The following is a 22,372-nucleotide window of genomic DNA, read 5'->3' as shown; positions in this document are numbered from 1 at the left end:
TGGACATCGCATTTACTCTTGATGCCAGAGTGCAAATATCCCTCTGCGCATCTCGCATATATAGAAATGCATCCTTTAAATGCTCTATAGTCAATAAAATACTGTCCCTGTCAAGGGTATCAATATTTTTAGTCAGGGAATCCGACCAAGCCACCTCAGCTCTGCACATCCAGGCTGAGGCGATCGCTGGTCGCAGTATAACACCAGCATGTGTGTGTATACTTTTTAGGATATTTTCCAGCCTCCTATCAGCTGGCTCCTTAAGTACGGCCCTATCTGTAGATGGTACCGCCACTTGTTCTGATAAGCATGTGAGCGCCTTATCCACCCTAAGGGGTGTTTCCCAACGCGCCCTAACTTCTGGCGGGAAAGGGTAATCCGCCAATAATTTTCTATCGGGGGAAACCCACGCATCATCACACACTTCATTTAATTTATCTGATTCAGGAAAAACTACAGGTAGTTTTTTCACATCCCACATAATACCCTTTTTTGTGGTACTTGTAGTATCAGAAATATGCAACACCTCCTTCATTGCCCTTAACGTGTGGCCCTAAAGGAAAATACGTTTGTTTCTTCACCGTCGACACTGAAATCAGTGTCCGTGTCTGGGTCTGTGTCGACCGACTGAGGTAAATGGGCGTTTTACAGCCCCTGACGGTGTTTGAGACGCCTGGACAGGTACTAATTTGATCGCCGGCCGTCTCATGTCGTCAACCGGCTTGCAGCGTGTTGACATTATCACGTAATTCCATAAATAAGCCATCCATTCCGGTGTCGACTCCCTAGAGAGTGACATCACCATTACAGGCAATTTGCTCCGCCTCCTCACCAACATTTTCCTCATACATGTCGACACACACGTACCGACATACAGCACACACATAGGGAATGCTCTGATAGAGGACAGGACCCACTAGCCCTTTGGGGAGACAGAGGGAGAGTTTGCCAGCACACACCAAAACGCTATAATTATACAGGGACAACCTTTATATAAGTGTTCCTCCCTTATAGCATTTAATATATATTCATATCGCCAAATCAGTGCCCCCCCTCTCTGTTTTAACCCTGTTTCTGTAGTGCAATGCAGGGGAGAGCATGGGAGCCTTCCCACCAGCATTTCTGTGAGGGAAAATGGCGCTGTGTGCTGAGGAGAATAGGCCCCGCCCCCTTTTCGGCGGGCTTCTTCTCCGGAGTTTGTGATATCTGGCAGGGGTTAAATACATCCATATAGCCTCAAGGGCTATATGTGATGTATTTTTCGCCATACAGGTATTATACATTGCTGCCCAGGGCGCCCCCCCCCCGCGCCCTGCACCCTCCGTGACCGCTGTGTGAAGTGTGCTGACAACAATGGCGCACAGCTGCAGTGCTGTGCGCTACCTGATGAAGACTGAAAGTCTTCTGCCGCCTGGTTCCGGACCTCTTCAATCTTCAGCATCTGCAAGGGGGGTCGGCGGCGCGGCTCCGGGACGAACCCCAGGGCGAGACCTGTGTTCCGACTCCCTCTGGAGCTAATGGTGTCCAGTAGCCCAAGAAGCCAATCCATCCTGCACGCAGGTGAGTTCACTTCTCTCCCCTAAGTCCCTCGTAGCAGTGAGCCTGTTGCCAGCAGGACTCACTGAAAATAAAGAACCTAAAAACTTTTTCTAAGCAACTCTTTAAGAGAGCCACCTAGATTGCACCCTTCTCGGCCGGGCACAAAAACCTAACTGAGGCTTGGAGGAGGGTCATAGGGGGAGGAGCCAGTACACACCATGTGATCCTAAAAGCTTACTTTTGTGCCCTGTCTCCTGCGGAGCCGCTATTCCCCATGGTCCTGACGGAGTCCCCAGCATCCACTAGGACGTTAGAGAAATATATATACACACACACACACATACATACATACATACACACACACACACACACACACACACACACACACACACACACACATACAAACAGTAGATATAACAAAACACAGCAAACAATGGATGTATATCACAGGGCGTTTGTACCACACAACCCTGACTGTATGCACGCTTTCTTAACTAACACTGTCCACTGACAGGTAGAATACTTAAATGTCCTGTAAAATGCACAGCGCTGACGTGCAGGCGGCTTTACAGAGGAGGATTTGCCAAAGCAGTCCCAGGAACAGTGTAGCTCCGTGTAATAGCGACTGACAGGGAGTGAGGGAGAGATATGCAGCTTCAGGGTGGGAACATTTGCCTAAATGGCGCCCTGGGGCTACAGGTCAGTCCTTATCCCCTGTGCCCAGTGCCTTGGTGGCTAGTGGAGCCCCTGCCCCTTACAGTGTCCACGCCAGCGCGCGGCCCGCCTCCCACCAGCCGCGCCGGATCGCGATTACAGCGGGCCAAAGAGACCCCTTACCTCCCCCTGTATGCGGCCGGGAGGACAGCGGCGAGTGTGTGATTGACTAGAAGAACACCGGAGCCTCCGCTGTAATTACACGGCAACCAGGGAGCGGGAGTATACAGCGCCGCTGGGGGAGTGATGGAGCTGCAGTGGGGGATGTCTGACTGACATCCAGATACAGCTGCAGCCCCTGAAGTCTTCAAATTTCTTGAAATAGCTTTTCTTTAGGGCTGCAGGAGCAGCCCCCCTGTTGACTGCCTGCTTACTGCAAGGCACCAACAACAAAACTGAGGTCCTGTGCACGGGAGGCGGGGTTAGAGAGGAGGCAGCGCTATGCATCTTGGGAACAATCAAAGCTTTGAGCCTGTTGGTGCCTCAGATCAAGTTCCTACTCTACGACCCGATGTTAATCCTTGTGGAGCCCAGTGTACCACGCAGCAGAACTTTACATATTTAACATGTAGCATGACATCTTAAAAGCTATCACTCTAAAACATACAGCTATATCCATCCAATCTAACGTCAAAGGCAACAGTCTTAACTTTGAAATCACAGACAATGCTGTAATAATCTATGGCTAAGTCACTCACATACAACTTAAGTTGTTGCACTTGTGTTTTCTACATTATCTTTTGATGTTGCAAGTCTCCTGTAATAAACCATTAATATTGTAAGCTCATCAGAAGCTCATCAGAACATCAACAGGAGTTCTAGTTTTATTTTTCCTGTTGTACTTGCTACTCCCATTTTCTGGTGTCTGTTCCTCATAAATTTTGCAGGACTGTGTGTACAATGTGTTAAACTATATAAATTATCTACATCATACTTGCATGCCTGACCCTCTCCATGAGGGAGAAAATGCTCTGTTCCTAGACTTTCCTGGTAATGTATGATTGCCATCACCTGTGGTGAGCTAGTTAATGGATAATAGGCCCTACACACTTGTCGATGTAACTGAAAGATATGAACGATCTCGTTCATTATTGAACGAGATAATGTTCATATCTTTCAGTGTGGAGTCACCAGCGATGAACGATGCGCGGCCCCGCGCTCGTTCATCGCTGGTTCCCCGTCGGCTGTGCATGCAGGCCAATATGGACGATCTCGTCCATATTTGCCTGCACTTCAATGGAGCCGGGTGACGGGGGGAGTGAAGAAACTTCACTGCCCCCCCGCCGCTGGGTCGCCCGTCTGCCGTATCGGCGGTCGGGCAACTCGGCGGCATATCGCCATGTCTGTAGGGCCAGTCCGAAAGGTGTTTCACCACAGGTGATGGCAATCATACATTACCAGGAAAGTCCAGGAACAGAGCATTTTCTCCCTCATGGAGAGGGTCAGGTAGGCAAGTATGTTTTACATACATCTTGAAAGAGTGAGTTACTGTACATCTGAAAATAAAATGAGGAGAAAACAAAATGTCATTACCCACAATGCCTTCCCATGACTTCCAACACGAATGTCCGTTGGTGACTAAAAAGAAAACATTCAGTATTACAGAGAGAAATATACCAACATTAACTGCAAAGAAATAAGGCCACTGAGATACTGTATGTCAAATTAAATAAAATTAAAAAAAAGCAAGTCTCAGGACATGTTTAACATCAATCCTAACTACAGATGGCGCATGTTTGTTTTTGACTAGCACTGATCTGACACCAGCTGAGCTGTGGAGGATGCACCAGTCTGTACCTCGTTAAATCTACTACTATAAGCTACCAAATGTGGCTAGAGGTGAACAGTGTGACTGATGCACTATAAGACAGACAGTCCATGTCACTGTTCACTTCATAGCTATGTGATAATCTGTACTTTTTAAAAAGTTTGTAATTTTTACAAAAATCAATTTGCTATAGATATATATTAATTTCTACTAAAGCTAAACATGTTTTGTCCTTTAACAACAATTAAACCTCAAAATCTAAAATACTGTGTTAATATTAATTAAGCAAACAGCGTAATCACATAGAAGTACAATGGTGTCACAATTACAGTGTGCTGGAGTTTTTTTTTATTCCGTATTTAACCAGAAATCACAGTAAGCGCTGGATTCCATTAGCTGCGGTAATTACTGCAGACTTGTAGCAATGCCCGCAGGCTGCACTTACCACAGATTTCTGTGTCGTTCCCCCCCCCCCCACAAGAAACTGGAATTTAAATCAGTGTTACACAGTGTTTTCTTCCCTTAACGCGGTTGCCACAACCATGTAGTCCCGGGAAGTTAACACGGAATCTATTGGTTGACACATACTATCCACAGACTTGCCATGGAAATGTGCTTACAAATGAATACTGTAGCTCTGGGCATTATACTGTAGTCAAAGGTTACAAGCCTGCCAAAATTCACAGACGTGAATTTGTACGTAGTGGATGTGCGAAAAATAGGATTTTAATTACCTACCGGTAAATCCTTTTCTCATAGTCCGTAGAGGATGCTGGGGTCCATTTAGTACCATGGGGTATAGACTCGTCCTTTGGGAGCCACTGGCACTTTAAGAGTTTAATAGTGTGGGCTGGCTCCTCCCTCTATGCACCGCCTAGCAGACTAAGGCTACAAACTGTGCCTGAGGAGACTGACATACTTGGAGAGAAGGAAATACACAGATAGTGGTGAGATTCACACCAGCTCACACATAACAAAAAAGTAAAGCCAAGCTAACCAACTTGGAACGAATCAGCAACAGCTGAACCAACAAACGTAACCAAGCAACAATGCAGGAATACGAAGCACTGGGCGGGCGCCCAGCATCCTCTACAGACTACGAGAAAAGGATTATCCGGTAGGTAATTAAAATACTATTTTCCCTTACATACTAGAGGATGCTGGGGTCCATTTAGTACCATGGGGATGTACCAAATCTCCCAGTACGGGAGGGAGAGTGCTGAGGTTCCTGAAGAACAGATTGACCAAACTTTAGGTACTCAGAGGCCAAAGTATCGAACTTGCAGAACTTCGCAAACGTGATCAACACTGACCAAGTAGCCGCTCGGCAAAGCATAATAGCCGAGACACCCCGGGCAGCCGCCCAGGAAGAACCCACCTTACATGTAGAGTAGTCCTGAACAAATTTTGGACATGCCAAACCTACCTTAGAATAAGCATGCTGGATAGTAAGCCTGATCCAACGAGAAAATTGTCTGCTTTGAAGCAGGACACCCAATCTTGTTTGGATCATAAAGGACAAATAGTGCTTCTGACTTCCTGTGACTAGCAGATCTCTTCACATATATTTTCAAACCCCGCACAACATTCAGGGACTTTGAAGTAATCAAGGTGTCAGTAGCCACTGGCACCACAATAGGTTCGTTGATATGAAAAGCGGACACAAACTTTGGAAGAAATTGCAGATGCGTTTTGTGCAGAACTCCCTTCAAGAATGTGTGAACCTCAGGGAGAGTAGTCAATTGTTTCTGGAAGAAAATGTACAAGGCCGAAATCTGGACCTTGATGGAGCCCAAGTGTAGGCCCATATCCACACCAGCCTGCAGAAAGAGAAGAAAAAGTCCCGGTTGAAACTCCACCATAGGAAACTTCCTGGATTCACACCAAGACACATACTTTTTCCAAATCCAATGGTAATGTTTAGACATTACCCCCTTACTAGCTTGGATCAAAGTAGGAATGACCTTGTTCGGAATGCCCTTCTGAGCTAAAATCTGGCATTCAACCTCCATTCAGTCAAACGTAGCCGCTGTAAGTCTTGATAGGCGAACGGCCCCTGTAGTAGAAGGTCCTTGCGAAGAGGAAGAGGCCTCGGATCCTACAGCAGTAATGCCAGAAGATCCGCGTACCAAGCCCTTCTTGGCCAGTCCGGAGCAAAGAGGATCGCAGGAACTCTTGTTTTTTTTAGTAGTTTGAGCATCCTTGGGATGAGTGGAAGTGGAGGGAACACATACACTGACTGGAACACCCATGGAGTCACCAGGGCGTCCACCGCCACTGCCTGTGGGTCTCGTGACCTGGAACAGTACCTCCGAAGCTTCTTGGAGAGGCGAGAGGCCATCATGTCTATCTGAGGTACACCCCATCGGCTTGTAACCTCTGCAAACACCTCTGGGTGGAGGCCCCATTCTTCTGAGGAAGTCTGTTGAACAGTTGTCCACTAATACAATGAAGATTGCTGACAGCGCCAGCGCGTGCCTTTCTGCCCAGGGGAGGATACTTGTTACCTCCGTCATCGCAGCCCTGCTCTTCGTTCCACCCTGACTGTTTATGTAGGACAAAGCTGTGACGTTGTCCAACTGAACCTGAATATCTCGATCTTGTAGAAGATGCGCCGCTCGTAGAAGGCCATTGTATATGGGCCTTAGTTCCAGAATGTTTATTGGAAGGACAGATTCTTGACTTGACCCCTTTCCTTAGAAGTTTTCCCCTTGGGTGACCGCTCCCCAACCTCTGAGGCTTGCATCCGTGGTTAGAAGAATCTCGAACCTGCGGCCCTCGAGTAGGTGAGAAGTTTGCAGCCACCAGAGGAGTGAAGTTCTGGCTTTCGGCGACAGTCGTATCCGCTGGTGCATGTGAAGATGTGATTCCGACCACTTATCCAGCAGATCCAGCTGGAAGAACCATGCATGGAATCTTCCGTACTATAGAGCCTCGTAGGAGGCTACCATCTTTCCCAGAAGGCGAATGCACTGATGAACCGACACCCGGGGAGGTTTCAAGACATCCCGGACCATTGATTGGATCATCAACGCTTTCTCCACCGGTATAAACACCCGCTGCACTTCCGTGTTGAGTATCATTCCCAGGAAGGGCAGTCTCCTTGTCGGTTCCAAATGTGACTTTGGATGGTTCAAGATCCACCCATGATCCTGGAGTAGTTGAGTTGAGAGTGCAATACTCTGCAACAGCTTCTCCCTGGAAGATGCCTTTATCAGCAGATCGTCCAGATATGGAATTAAGTTAACTCCCTGTTTGCGTAGGAGGAGCATCATCTTCGCCATGACCTTGGTGAACACCCTCGGTGCTGTGGAAAGGCCAAATGGTAACGTCTGGAACTGATAGTGATAGTCCAGTAGTGCAAACCGTAGATAGGCCTGGTGAGGCGGCCAGATCGGAAAGTGAAGGTACGCATCCTTGATATCCAGGGACACTAGGAATTCCTCTTCCTCCAGACCCGAAATCACCGCTCTCAGAGACTTGAATTGGAAAACCCTCAAGTAGGGGTTCAACGACTTCAGGTTCAATATAGGCCTTACCGAACCGTCCGGTTTCGGTACCACAAACAGGTTGGAGCAATAACCCTTTGTTTGTACCAATTTTTGAATGGCTTCCTGTAGGATAGCACTTTCTGTCAGCGAAACTGGTAAGCCTGATTTGAAGAATCTGTGAGGTGGGAGTACTTTAAACTCCAGTCTGTACCCCTGGGTAACAATATCCGTCACCCAGGGGTATAGGCATGATGACGCCCAGACGTGACTGAAATCTTTTAGTCTCGCTCCCACCTGCCCGATCTCCAGGCTGGGAGGTCCACCGTCATGCTGAAGATTTGAAGGAGGCAGAACATGGTTTCTGTTCCTGGGAACCTGTTGGTGCAGGTTTTCTGGATTTTCCCCTACCCCCCCCTAAGGAAGGTGGGGGGAGGTTTGGATTTTTAAAATTTTGCGGTCCGAAAGGACTGCAGTGTAGGCGTAGGATAAGATTTCCTAGCCGGTGCTGCTGCAGAGGGAAGAAAGGTCGACTTACGCGCAGTCGCTGTGGAAATCCACGCATCCAATGCGTCCACAAATAGTGCCTGACCTGTGAAGGGTAGGTTCTTCACACTTTTCCTGGATTCTGCATCCTCTGCATGCCGATACTGCCATGGAAGTAGCCCTCGCATTAAGCAGACCAATGTCCTTCATGGCCTCCACCATGAAACTTGCAGAATCCTGTATGTGACATAAAAACAAGTCAATGTCACTCCTATCCATAATATCTAAGTCCTCTAGTAAAGTTCCTGACCATTTTACTATAGCTTTAGAAATCCACGCACAAGCAATAGTGGGCCTTAAGGCCACGCCTGTAGCCATGTATAGTGATTTGAGCGTAGTCTCAAATATTGCGGTCAGCAGGCTCCTTTAAGGCGGTTGTACCAGTGACCGTTAAAACCACCTTTTTAGACAACCTAGATACAGAAGCATCTACTATAGGTGGGTTTTCCCACTTCCTCCTATCCTCTTCAGGGAAAGGGAAAGAAATGAGAATTCTTTTAGGGATTTGGAATTTTTTCTCTGGGTTTTCCCAGGATTTTTCAAATAAGGATTTTCACTCCTTTGAAGCTGGGAAGGTGAGCGAGGATTTCTTATTTACTGTAAAATAAGATTCCTCTCAAAAACTGCATTTCTTTCTCAGTATGTGAGATCCTATTTGAAATCTGGGATATCATTCCCCTTAAAGAATCTACCCAAGGGGGTTCGGATTCAGAAGGATGAGACAGCATATTGCAGTCCTGAGTAAATGGAATAGACTCCTTAGGAGAAGATAAACACTCTGCAGCACAGGACACAGAGTCCTTAGAGATGGTAATGTGGGATATACAAACTTACACACACACACACAGGAAAATGTCAGTTTCCCCCAGAGTACCTTCAGAGAGTCACAAAGTATAAGAAGCCAGCCACACAGCGCCCCTGGTGCTTGCTGACTACCCTTAATAGGGTAATTTGTACTAGTGTCACACTCCCCCCTGTCTATAACACCCTGGTACCACAGAGGTATGCTGGAGTTATGTGGAGGGCAGCGCTCCCTGTCAGCATTCTTTCCTATGTATCTGCAGGAAGAAAATGGCGCTGGTGAGTGCTGGATCCGCTCTGAGAGGAAGCTCCGCCCCTTGCAATGGCACGCAGTTTCCAGCACTAATTGTTTATACTGGCCTGAGGTGTTTAATGCCAACAGTGGGATTAGCCCCTGTTAGCTGAGTGACCAGTTTAGGGTGAATTGTGCATGCTCAGGACACCCCTCAAAGCGCTTACACAAAGTGTTGCTGAGCTTTCCGGAGCGCAGCCTGTCAGAGCTGCGCTCCCACCCTTGTGCTGCCATACCCGCTACCAGGACGCCAGCGCTGTACTCACCACTCTTCTTTCTTCTGGCTCTGTTAGGGGGTGTCGGCCGTGCTGCGGGAGTGAGCGGTCGCCTCGTGGGCTTGCGATCAGCACCCTCAGGAGCTCAGTGTCCTGTCAGCGGAGATAGAGAACCATTAACTTCAAGAGATTGTTCCTACTTCCCCCCTAAGTCCCACAAAGCAGGGAGGCTGTTGGCAGCAGCCTTCCTGTAACCTAACAAACTCAAAAAATAATAAAACTAGAAAAACTACTAAGAGCTCACCTAGCTGTGACTGGCTCCTCCGGGCACATTTTCTAAACGGAGTCTGGTAGGAGGGGCATAGAGGGAGGAGCCAGCCCACACTATTAAACTCTTAAAGTGCCAGTGGCTCCCAAAGGACCCATCTATACCCCATGGTACTAAATGGACTCCAGCATCCTCTAGGACGTAAGAGAAATATGCTACTGCAGCAACCAGTAGAAACTGTATTGAGATGCCCTCCGGAGTCATCGCAGCTGTCCACAACTACGTACACACATGCAGCATTGGTCCAACACAGGGTTGGCTGGTTTAAACAAAGTGGTTTATAAAAAATTAAAAAAACAACAACTTTGTTTTTGTTATTATGCTGTGACTACTGGCATGGCACTGTGACTTCTTTAAAAAAAAGCCTATTATCTCCTGTAGTGGTGTATGACCTGGATATACCTGCGCCACCAGTAAGAAGGGTAAGGCATTTACATTAGCGTCATTCACCCATTTCCATAAGTGCACTAATTGCGCTGCATAAAAATATAATTTAAAATGTAGAAGCATTAAATCCCTAGAGGCCCGGGGCCTAGTAAGAGTATCTAGCCTCAAAAGAGACTCTTCAACCAAATCAAATTAGGAAGGCTAACAATCTGCTTAAATATTTTTTGAGGGATAAAAACCCCAGGGAGTGCTGTAATACATATAGAAATTTGGGTTGTATAATCATTTTTTTACTAGATTAACTTGTCCAGTCATGGATAACTTAATTTTCACCAGTATGCTACACCAGAACACAAGAACTTCACTTGCGGTGTAATGTTTAATTGTATATATTTTGGGGGACATTATTCACCCACCCTCCTAGGTACCTAAATGAACCCATCCACCTCAACAGGAGGTAGATAAGAGGGTTGTTCGGTCATTCACCTGTAACTGGCAGTATGCAGGATTTGTTCCAATTGATCAATAATCCAGAGTATTTACCACATTAAGCATAGAGTAATGAACAACAAGATGTGCTACTTTATCTCCCCTACACCACATACTTAGTCCTTTAATTTCAGGACTAGCCCTAATCAAGTAGTCCAGGTGCTCTATAACCAGGGTAAAGAGAGTGGGTGAAAGGGAACAACCTTGCAGTGTCCCTCTAAATAAAAGAGAGGAGGAAGAGATGTAAGAATTTACAGAAACCATGGCAACAGGAACAGAATAAAGTAATTTAAACCTTGGACCTATCCCAAAATAGGCCATCGTCTCCCACAAGAATGCCCACTACACAGAATCAAATGCCTTAGTGACATCTGAGACAATAGAAGTAGAGGCGTCCCTATGAGAAACCTGTCAGCCTCAGGGATCACCTCAGGGAAGCAGGAGAGGGAGTGCGGCTGGCAGTCAAGGGACCAGCTCTGTCAACAGCCAGCAAGGAGTGCCGATGTCTCACGTGTCCAGGATGCACTGCAGGCTGTGTAGCCGGGAGACACAAAGGACACGCAGGCTTACCGCATCTTCAGACAACCAGGGGAGCACGATTCCGCCCTGGGGGGGGGGGGGGGGGACAGGATGTCAAATCAGGATAATAGTGCCGGAGAGCGCACTTAAGATTGTGCTACTACATGCCAGTCATTCACCAGAGGAGTGTAACCAAAGTTGCATTCTCTCAAATCACTTGGGGAAGCAGCTGGATCAGTCCAAAACAGTTATGGAAGCATGCTAGATAAAGACCTCCACTGAAGCGTCAGGTGACTCTAAACGAATCCCACGCATCTTGCACTTGATCTGTGTGAACACAAAGAAGTCACAGGGGTCTGGACTGTACAGAGGATGACCAAGCTCCTGGATACGCTCATGGGCTAGAAAATCCACCACTTTCCTGGACTTGTGGGCAGGTGCATTTTCATGCTGGAGAAGCGCATCATGAATGCAAGTTCTAGGACGGAGCCTGGAAATGGCATCCATCACTTGCAACAGGCAATGGATGGCATACCAGTCCCCAGTAATAGTGCATTGCTGCACTCGTACAGTAGCTACATGACCTGTCTTGGCCACAAAAACAGCCACCATCTGTTTGGCCATGCTGCGCTCACATTGGAACTTCTGTGGTGGCAAGGGTCCACTACGCCAACTGTTGTTGGGTCTCGTGGTCGAAACGGTAAATCTAGGATTCATCGCCACTGATGATCTCCCAGACAGCCACCATCAAACATGGCAAGCTTGTTGTGGCACCAAGTCACTAGAGTTTCCTTCTGCCCTCAAGTCAACTGATGGGGCACCCAGCATGTTGAAACCTTGCTCAGTCGTATAGCTTCTGATGAGATGCTTATCTCCTTCTCTAGCTAAGCCAAGGTCACCCTAGCATCCAGCTCAACTATAGCCTGCACTGCAGCAATGTTGTCCTTTTTGATGGGGACACAGGTCACCCGCAATGCTCCTAGTCTTCCAGGAAATGTCTCCCACGCCAAAACTCTGAAAATCAATCAAACACAGTGGTTCAGGATGGTGCTTCCTCCCCAAAAGCAGCTCGCAGTCAGGCAAGACTCTCCTGTTGTCGCTGACTACTTTTGTAGTCGTAGAGATCATGGCTCTCCAGTGACTTCTGTTGAACTCCATAACGAGTTTGTGAAGGAAGTGAACATGAGGACTTCTTTGGTGTGCAGTGCTGCTTACCTATAGCTCTGTGTCTTGACATTTCACAAGAACTTTAATCAGAGATTACAGTTCATAAGCAGACCGTAAGATTGTGTCTACACAACCTATGCACTTCACATCTTATTATATAATCAGTATAAAATGAATAACCATGATCCTTATTAATATACAATAAGTCGTCATAATGATATTAACACAAATAGGTGAAGAAGGGTCTAATAGCTATTTTATTTAAACAAATATGTTAGCACATTTGAAGATATATGAAAAGAGAAAAAATACCTCTGGGCAGTAGTAGTGATTGCATCAATAACCTCCATAATTCTGTGCAAAGCTGAATCTGTTCCAATCGTCATATCAGTACCACAGAAGTCATTGTCAATGGAGCCCACAAGTCCGACAATATTTAAATAAGAATAAGTTGCTGCAAGTTCTTCAGTTATTTTTTCTGTTATAAAGAAAGATTCAAATAACAAGAGTTATGGTCGACTTACCATGGTTAGCTCTGTTTCTCCGAAGTCCACAGTAACCACAGGATTTACAATGGGTTGCAGGTGGCATCAGAGGATCGGGCACTAAACGGTTAAACTATTGCGCTCCCAGCATGCCTCGGTCCAGCCTCCCTATAACCCAACGGCTTGGCCCAGGGAATTCAGGTTGTCACAAAGCCCAAGGTAGCATCAGGATTAGAGAGAGAAGGAAGACCTATTCAGGCTAGAAAAACACACATAGGGGGTAATTCCAAGTTTATCGCAGCAGGAAATTTTTTAGCAGTTGGGCAAAACCATGTGCACTGCAGGGGAGGCAGATATAACATGTGCAGAAAGAGTTAAATTTGGGTGGGTTATTTTATCTCTGTGCAGGGTAAATACTGGCTGCTTTATTTTTACACTGCAAAATTAGATTGCAGATTGAACACACCACACCCAAATCTAACTCTCTCTGCACGTGTTATGTCTGCCTCTCCGGCAGTGCACATGGTTTTGCCCAACTGCTAGAAAAATTCCTGCTGCGATCAACTTGGAATTACCCCCATACTTCCATACCAGAAGGAAGGGATTAGTAAGTGTAGAGATTCTCAAATCAGATGCGTCAGGGTGGGTTCCCTGTGGATACTGTGGACTTCAGAGAAATAGAGTTAACCATGGTAACTCTACCATAACTCGTTTTCTCCTTCAGGGTCCACAGTAGATCCACAGGATTTACAATGGGGTGTCCCAAACAAGCAATTAAGGGAGGGGATGTTCCCAGATTGGACAGGAGAATTATATGGCCAAACACAGCATCCCAAGAGGCCAAGGTATCAAAGGCATAATGTCCGACAAATGTATTTTTGGATGACCATGTGGCTGCCTTGCAGAGTTGCTCAGTTGAGGCACCATGGTTGGCTGCCCATGAAGTTCCTACTGAACAGATAGAATGGGCAGAGACATTATCTATAGGGAGATTGACTTGAGAGTAGGCTTCTGAGGTAGTCATTTAAAGTATTCTAGCCAGAGTATGTTTATTGGCAGGTCATCCTCTCTTGTGGAATCCATATATGACAAAGACAGAGAGTCTGTTCTTCTGATGGCACTGGTACGATCTACATAGATTGTTAGTGCAAAAACTACGTACAATGATGCTGCTCCCACAGAGATATCTGGCAATTGGAAGGCTGGAACTACTATTTCTTCATTAAGATGGAATTTTGAGACCACCTTAGGAAGACATCAAGATCTGGTTCGGAGAACCGCTCTGTCTGGATGGAATACTAGAACTGAAGAGCGACACGACAGTGCCCCTAAATCTGATAATCTTCCAGCGGAAGGAACTGCCAGTAGAAGAGAACATTAGCTATCAACCATTTGAGGTCCACCCGATGCAAGGTTTCAAATGAGGCATCTTGAAGCGCCCCAAGAACCAGTCCTACGTCCCAAGGCACTGTTGGAGGTACAAACGGTGGCTGAATGTAAAGCATTCCCTGGAAAAATGTGCAAACATACTGTAGATTTGTAATTTTCCTTAGGAACCATATGGTTAAGGATGACACTTGTACCTTCAGGGATGTTAGAAGGAGAAGGAACACGAAGATTCTTGAAACCCTGAAGGACCTTGGGTCATATTTTCTGGCAGAGCACCATTCAAAATTAGCATGCCATAATCAGTAATAGATACGAGCGGAGGATGGTTTCCTTGCTTTAAGCATTGTTTGAATTCCCGCTTGTGAAAAGTCTTTCGCTTTTAGGATGGATGTTTCAAGTGCCACCCAAAGACAGCCGATCCAGGTATGCATAGAGACAGGGACCCTGAATCAGTAGACCTGGTCACTGAGGCAGTAGGAACAGAGTGTCCACGGATAGCCTCTGCAGATCAGTGTACCAATTTCATCAGGGCCACACCGGCGCTATTAATATCACGGCGCCCCCTTCCTGTTTGAATTTTCGAATTACCCTGGGCAACAAGGAGATTGGTGGGAAGACATATATATGCCAGATGAAATTTCCATCTCACTGAAAAGGCACCCACAAAAGATTGCCTGGGAATCCCCCATTCTTGACATGTATACTGGTAACTTGTTGTTCTGACGTGAAACAATAAGGTCCACTTCGGGCAGTCCCCATTTGTTTACCAGAATCTAAAAGACTTCTGGGTGCAGGGCCCATTCACATGCATGAATGTCATGCCAGCTGAGGAAGACCGCTTCCCAATTTAGGACTCTGGGTATGAATACTGCAGACATGGCTGGCTGATGAATTTCTGCCAACTTTAACATGCGGCTTACTTCCCTCATTGCCATTCAACTGTGAGTGCCTCCTTGGTGATTGAGGTACACTGCTGCAGTGGCATTCTACGACCGCATCTGAATAGGTTTGCCGTAAAGCACTTCGTTTGCCTGGGTGAGTGCCATATAGATGGCCCAAAGTTCCAGGACATTGATTGGCAGACAACTTTCTTCTTTGGTCTAACACCACTGGAGAGAGTACTGCCATGTTACTGCTCCCCAGGCTCTAAAACTGGCGTCCGTTGTCAGAAGCACTCAGTATGAGATCCAAAAGAGTTAGCATTGGTCTAAGTGGGACGTCTATAGCCACCAGGCTAATGACTGATTTACTTCCAGTGGAAGGGTCATTGTCTGACTTTTTATCGCCTGATGCTGTCCATTCCATCTGGAGAGAATCAGATGTTGAAGAGATCTTGAATGGAACTGGGCATATTCTACCATGTCGAATGCAGAGACCATTGATCCCAGTATCTGCATTGCTGCATGTATGGATACGCTCCAACTGTGTAGCAATCCACGGATTCTCATCTGTATGGTGGATATTTTGTCCAGAGGTAAAAAGATTTTCTGCAGACTGGTATCCAATACAGGCCCTAGGTGCGTCATCCGTTGGGATGAAACTAGGGAGGACTTTGTCCAATTTATGAGCAAGCCATGAGCCTGTAGGCAGGCTATTGTCACTTGAAGATGGCAGTGGAGAGTTTCCTGGGATTGTGCCAGAATTAGCAGTTCGTCTACGTATGAGCAAAATTCTTATCCCGTGACGACGAAGGTGAGCTGCCATCACCACCATAACTTTGGTAAACACCCTTGGAGCTGTGGCAAGCTGTGGCAATCCTCCAGCAACATTTTCAGTTTCAGGCACTACCCTTTGGGTAGTGCCTGAAACTGAAAATGTTGCTGAAGGATTGCGAACATGAGATAGTACTGATGGGAAGGTGCTACTGGTACATGTAGGTAAGCATCTTGAGAGTCCAGGAACACCATTAAATCCCCTGGCTCCATTGCCAGGATAATTGTCCATAATGTTTCCATATGGAATCGAGACACCCAAATATACACTGCTCAAAAAAAATAAAGGGAACACTAAACAACACATGCTAGATCTGAATGAATGAAATATTCTTATTAAATACTTTGTTCTTTACATAGTTGAATGTGTTGACAATAAAATCACACAAAAATTATCAATGGAAATCAAATTTATTAACCCATGGAGGTCTGGATTTGGAGTCACACTCAAAATTAAAGTGGAAAAACACACTACAGGCTGATCCAACTTTGATTTAATGTCCTTAAAACAAGTCAAAATGAGGCTCAGTAGTGTGTGTGGCCTCCACGTGCCTGTATGACCTCCCTACAACGCCTGGGCATGCTGCTGATGAGGTGGAGGATGGTCTCCTGAGGGATCTCCTCCCAGACCTGGACTAGAGCATCCGCCAACTCCTGGACAGTCTGTGGTGCAATGTAGCGTTGGTGGATGGAGCGAGACATGATGTCCCAGATGTGCTCAATTGGATTCAGGTCTGGGGACGGGCGGGCCAGTCCATAGCATCAATGCCTACGTCTTGCAGGAACTGCTGACACACTCCAGCCACATGAGGTCTAGCATTGTCTTGCATTAGGAGGAACCCAGGGCCAACTGCACCAGCATATGGTCTCACAAGGGGTCTGAGGATCTCATCTCGGTACCTAATGGCAGTCAGGCTACCTCTGGCGAGCACATGGAGGGCTGTGCGGCCCCCAAAGAAATGCCACCCCACACTATTACTGACCCACTGCCAAACCGGTCATGCTGGAGGATGTTACAGGCAGCAGAATGTTCTCCTTGGCGTCTCCAGACTCTGTCACGTCTGTCACATGTGCTCCGTGAGTACCTGCTTTCATCTGTGAAGAGCACAGGGCGCCAGTGGCGAATTTGCCAATCTTGGGTGTTCTCTGGCAAATGCCAAACGTCCTGCACGATGGTGGGCTGTAAGCACAACTCCCACCTGTGGACGTCAGGCCCCCATACCACCATCATGGAGTCTGTTTCTAATCGTTTGAGTAGAGACATGCACATTTGTGGCTTGCTGGAGGTAATTTTGCAGGGCTCTGGTAGTGCTCCTCCTGTTCCTCTTTGCACAAAGGCGGAGGTAGCGGTCCTGCTGCTGGGTTGTTGCCCTCCTACGGCCTCCTCCATGTCTCCTGATGTACTGGCCTGCCTCCTGGTAGCGCCTCCATGCTCTGGACACTACGCTGACAAACATAGCAAACCTCGCATTGATGTGCCATCCTGGATGAGCTGCACTATCTGAGCCACTTGTGTGGGTTGTAGACTCCGTCTCATGCTACCACTAGAGTGAAAGCACCGCCAGCTTTCAAAAGTGACCAAAACATCAGCCAGAAAGCATAGAAGCTGAGAAGTGGTCTGTGGTCACCACCTGCAAAACAACTCCTTTATTGGGGGTGTCTTGCTAATTGCCTATAATTTCCACCTGTTGTCTATTCCATTTGCACAACAGCATGTGAAATTGATTGTCAATCAGTATTGCTTCCTAAGTGGACAGTTTGATTTCATAGAAGTGTGATTGACTTGGAGTTACATTGTGTTGTTTTAGTGTTCCCTTTATTTATTTTTGAGCAGTATATTTGTTCAGAGCTTTGAGAATGAGAATGGGCCAATGAGACCCATTTAGCTTCAGAACCAGGAACAGGGTAGAATAGAAACCTAGTCCTCGTTGTGCTGAGGGTACTGGTACGATCACTCCTGATTGTAGCAACTTCTGAATTGCAACTTGTAGAGCCCTGGCCTTCGCTGCCAGTGGTGGCGGGCTGGTACCAAAAAAAACTGTTGAGGGGTCACTTCTTGAAGGAGAAAGTGTACCCATGAGACACCATTTCTTATACCCAGGTATCTCTGGTGGACTGCTGCCAAACCTGTGCAAATTGAAGAAGTCGGCCTCCCACCCTGTAGTCCTCCAGGTGGAGTCCTGTGCCCATCAGGCAGGAGACTTGTCTTCTGGTTTAGTAGTCGGGGGCCTGGTTAACCAAGCCTGTTTGGCCTTAGACTTAACAGTTTTATTTGATTGAGACTGTTTGACATAATCCTTTCCCTTTGCCTAACCTTGGGGCCGAAAGGACTGGAAAGCAGAGAATCTAGGTTATGATGTTGAAGGAAACCCTGCTGATTTAGAGTTTGCTTACGATAACAAAAGGTTGTCTAATTCTGTTCCAAACAGAATATTTCCAACAAAGGGTAGAGATTACAATACCTTTTTGGATTCCATGTCAGCCTTCCATGAACGTAGCCAAACTGCTCTGTGAGCTGCTATCGAGGAAGCTGAAGCTTGAGAAGCTAATATACCCATATCTAGGGCTGCTTCTTCCATACAGACAGCTGCTTGCTTTATACTGTATTAGCTATATGGGATAATTGTTCTCATGTTCCATGAACTGAGCTATCATCCTCCAACGCTTCTACCCAGCCTGCTTAGGCCACCCATGTTGTTGCCATAGCTGGTCTTGTACTGGCCCCTGTTAGGGAAAATACAGTCTTAAGATAGCTATCAATTTTTCTGTCTGTTACATCATTCAAAGATGAAGGCAGAGGTAATGTAGATTTGTGCACCAGCCGTACTATGTGAGCATCTACCTTGGTAGGTTACTTCCCTTTTATACAGCCCCCAAGCGGAAGAGGATAGTAAGAGACCAAATTTTTTTAGTACTTTAACCACTTAACTAACAATTTTTTCTCCCCAAAAAGCGCTCCGAAATTGTTGGGGGTTTTTTTAATGAGTGAATTAGGTGAAGAACATGAATTTAATCTTATCCAAAATGATGAAAACTATATATTTTTTCTATTTCTTTCAAATGTATTTTAAAAATCATTTTTTCTCAAACATCGGAAGATCGGCTGGGAAGATCGGTAACATTGCAACATTACTTTTTACCCTCAAGACAGCTGCCAGGTACACAGGGATCTGGGGGTGGCTTGGGGGGTTGTTTTACACTTTCCCAGTGGCTGCTATTGTCTGCAGCCGCTGGGTGGGAGGTCCTGCCGTGCAATGATCAGCAGCACGGCAACACTGAGGGGATGGTGAGCAGCGGAGGGAAGTTTCTCTTCCCTGCCGCTAACACTGTTTATCTGACTGGTCGCATCCTGTGCGACCAGGTCAGCTAAAACACTTGTTGGTGTGGTCGCATCTGATGCGACCATGCCAGGCAAGTGGTTAAACTTCCTACTGGGTGTTTTCCATATCTCTTGAACAATTTTCATTAAGTGATCTGATTTGGAAATTCAGCCTTTACTGTTTTTGGACATTTAAAGATTGGAGCCTTAGAGTTCCATTGATAATATGAATTTCACTGCACAAATAAACTCAGGTATGTCAGCTATATCCACTGAGGTGCGGAGCTCCTCCTGTTTAGAGACAGGCTCAGAGAGAGAAGATTCGGATTCATCTTCTGAAGTATCCTCGTATTTGAAAACTGTGTGGCTTGTGAAGGAGGCGCCCTGTCTGCCTGTAACATTTGCTGAAAGGCAGTTGGGGTCTGAGCCAAACCTTGGACTTGGACAGCACATTCATCCATGGGGATTGTTGCACGAATGCAAAAGGGTTTTGTGGATAACCCATAACCGGAGAAGTTTAAGACGCATAGTAAAGCCGCTCTAAAAAAAAAAGTATATATAAAATAATAAAAGTTTAAAAAGCTTGTGGCTGTAAAACAGCCACACCGTTTCTACAGTGGTCCGGCTCCTGCCGCACCCAAAAAAAAACAGAATGCCCTGGGCTAGGAGGCGGGGATATAGGGAGGCTGAACCGAGGCATGCTGGGAGCCCAAAAGTTTAACCATTTGGTGCCTGATCCTTTGACGCCACCTGCAACCCATTGTAAATCCTGTGGCTCTACTGTGGACCCGGAAGGAGAAAAATTAGATTAGTCACTGTAAAATACATGCCACTGTAATACTAACTACTGTCAGACTAAGGAAAAAATTATATGGTTAAACTTACAGACGACTAGTTAATAGGATTTTAATTACCTACCGGTAAATCCTTTTCTCGTAGTCCGTAGGGGATATTGGGAATCCATTTAGTACCATGGGGTATAGACAGGTCCACTAGGGGCCTTTGGCACTATAGAAGTTTGATTCTGTGTGTTGGCTCCTTCCTCTATGCCCCTCCTACCAGACTAAGACTAAGAAACTGTGCCCGAGGAGATGGACATACTTTGAGAGAAAGATAAAGGAAAGGAAAGTGGTGAGATTACGAACCAGCACAACCAGAACAAGAGGAAAGCCATGCCAACCAAAAACTTGTAAATAGTAACAGCAACAGCTGAACCAAACAACATTACTTAACCAAATAACAGTGTAGGAAGAACGAAGCACCGGGCGGACGCCCAGTATCCCCTACGGACTACGAGAAAAGGATTTACCGGTAGGTAATTAAAATCCTATTTTCTCTAACGTCTTAGAGGATACTGGGAATCCATTTAGTACCATGGGGAAGTAAAGCTCCCAAACCGGGTGAGAGAGTGCTGAGGTTCCTGCAGAACTGATTGACCAACTGAAGGTCCTCAGAGGCCAAAGTATCGAACTTGTAAAACTTCGCAAACGTGTTCGAACCTGACCAAGTAGCTGCTCTGCAGAGCTGTAAAGCCGAGATAACCCAGGCAGCCGCTCAAGAAGAAGCCACCGATCTAATAGAGTGGGCCGATACAGATTTTGGAACCGGCAAGCCTGCCATGGAATAAGCATGCTGGATAGCGAACCTGTGCCAGTGTGCAATTGACTGCTTTGAAGCAAGACACCCAACCTTATTGGGGTCATAGAGAACGAACAGCGAGTCCGATTTCCTGTGATGAGCTGTTCTCTTTACATACACCTTCAAAGCATTCACAACATCCAAAGACTTTAAAGTCGCAGATGTGTACATAACAACAGGCACCGCAATAGGATGGTTTATGTGAAACACTGACACCACTTTAGGAAGAAATGGTTGATGAGTCGTGAGTTCAGCTCTGTCCTCATAGAAGATTAGGTAGGGGCTCTTGTAAGACAACGCCCCCAATTTCGACACACGTCTTACTGAAGCCAAGGCCAACAGTGTGACGGTCTTCCACTTAAGGTACTTTATGTCAACCTCCTGCAACGGTTCAAACCAGTTCGATTGGAGGAACTGCAGCACCAAATTGAGATCCCAAGGTGCCGTGGGAGGCACAAAGGGAGGTTGGATGTGCAGAACACCTTTCAAGAACATCTGGACCTCAGGGCAGGAAGCCAATTGTTTCTGAAAGAAAATAGATAAGGCCAAAATCTGGACATTTATGGAGCCTAGACATAGGCCCACATCCACTCCTGACTGCAGAAAAAGCAGGAAATGTACCAGAAAAAAAAAAATCGCACCGCAGAATATTGTCTGCTTTCACACCTAGAGACATATTTCTTTCAGATACGGTGGTAATGTTTAGACGTTCTCCCTTCCTGGCTTGGATCATAGTCGGGATAACCTTGTCAGGAATCCCTCTGCTGGCTAGGATCAGCCGTTCAACTTCCATGCCGTGAAACGTAGCCGCGGTAAGTCTTGATAGATGAACAGGCCCTGTTGCAGAAGATCCTCGCGAAGAGGTAGAGGCCACGGTTCTTCAAGCAGCATCTCCAGAAGTACCGCATACCAGGCCCTTCATGGCCAGTCCGAAGCAATGAGGAATGCTCAAACCTTTTCCCTTTTTATTCTTTTTAGAATTCTTGGGATCAGAGGAAGTGGAGGAAACACGTACACCAGCTGGTAGACCAACGGAGTTGTCAGAGCGTCTACCACCACTGCTTTTGGGTTTCTCGATCTGGAACAATACCGCTTGTGCTTCTTGTTGAGTAGAGAGGCCATCATTTCGATCTGTGGATATCCCCACCGACGTGTCATCTACAGGAACACCTCTGGGTCAAGGCCCCACTCCCCTGGGTGCAGGTCGTGACTGCTGAGGAAGTCTGCTTCCCAGTTGTCTACTCTCGGAATGAAGACCGCCGACAACGCCACGGCGAGTTTTTCCACCTAGAGGAGAAGTCTCGGACATTTCAGCTCTGATTTTCGTCCCGCCCTGTCTGTTTATGTACGTTACTGCCATCACGTTGTCTGACTTGAATGGCCTGATTCTGAAGCAGAGATGAGGCCTGCAGAAGGGCGTTCTAGATAGCTCTGAGTTTCAGGATGTTTATATGAAGAACGACTTCCTGACTTGACCATCTTCCCTGAAACTGTACCACCTGGGTGACTGCGCTCCAACCTCTGATGCTTGCGTCCGTTGGTTAGCGGAATCCAATTCTGAATCCAGAACCTCCGA

At 46.6% G+C, this 22,372-nt stretch overlaps 1 protein-coding gene across 1 annotated transcript in view; it reads right to left on the bottom strand.

Moving 5' to 3' along the window:
- PFKL (phosphofructokinase, liver type) overlaps positions 1–22,372 on the bottom strand; it is an 800,878-nt gene that overhangs the window by 594,883 nt on the left and 183,623 nt on the right. Inside the window, exons 5-6 of the mRNA XM_063934129.1 lie at positions 12,566–12,731; positions 3,787–3,831 (exon numbers count right to left, since the gene is read on the bottom strand). Of these exons, the coding sequence (XP_063790199.1) occupies positions 3,787–3,831; positions 12,566–12,731 (211 nt within the window). The remainder of the gene's footprint in view (positions 1–3,786; positions 3,832–12,565; positions 12,732–22,372) is intronic.

Source organism: Pseudophryne corroboree, chromosome 7, assembly GCF_028390025.1.
Source record: "Pseudophryne corroboree isolate aPseCor3 chromosome 7, aPseCor3.hap2, whole genome shotgun sequence".
Taxonomy (NCBI): domain Eukaryota; kingdom Metazoa; phylum Chordata; class Amphibia; order Anura; family Myobatrachidae; genus Pseudophryne; species Pseudophryne corroboree.
This window is presented reverse-complemented; position numbering and strand designations above follow the sequence as displayed.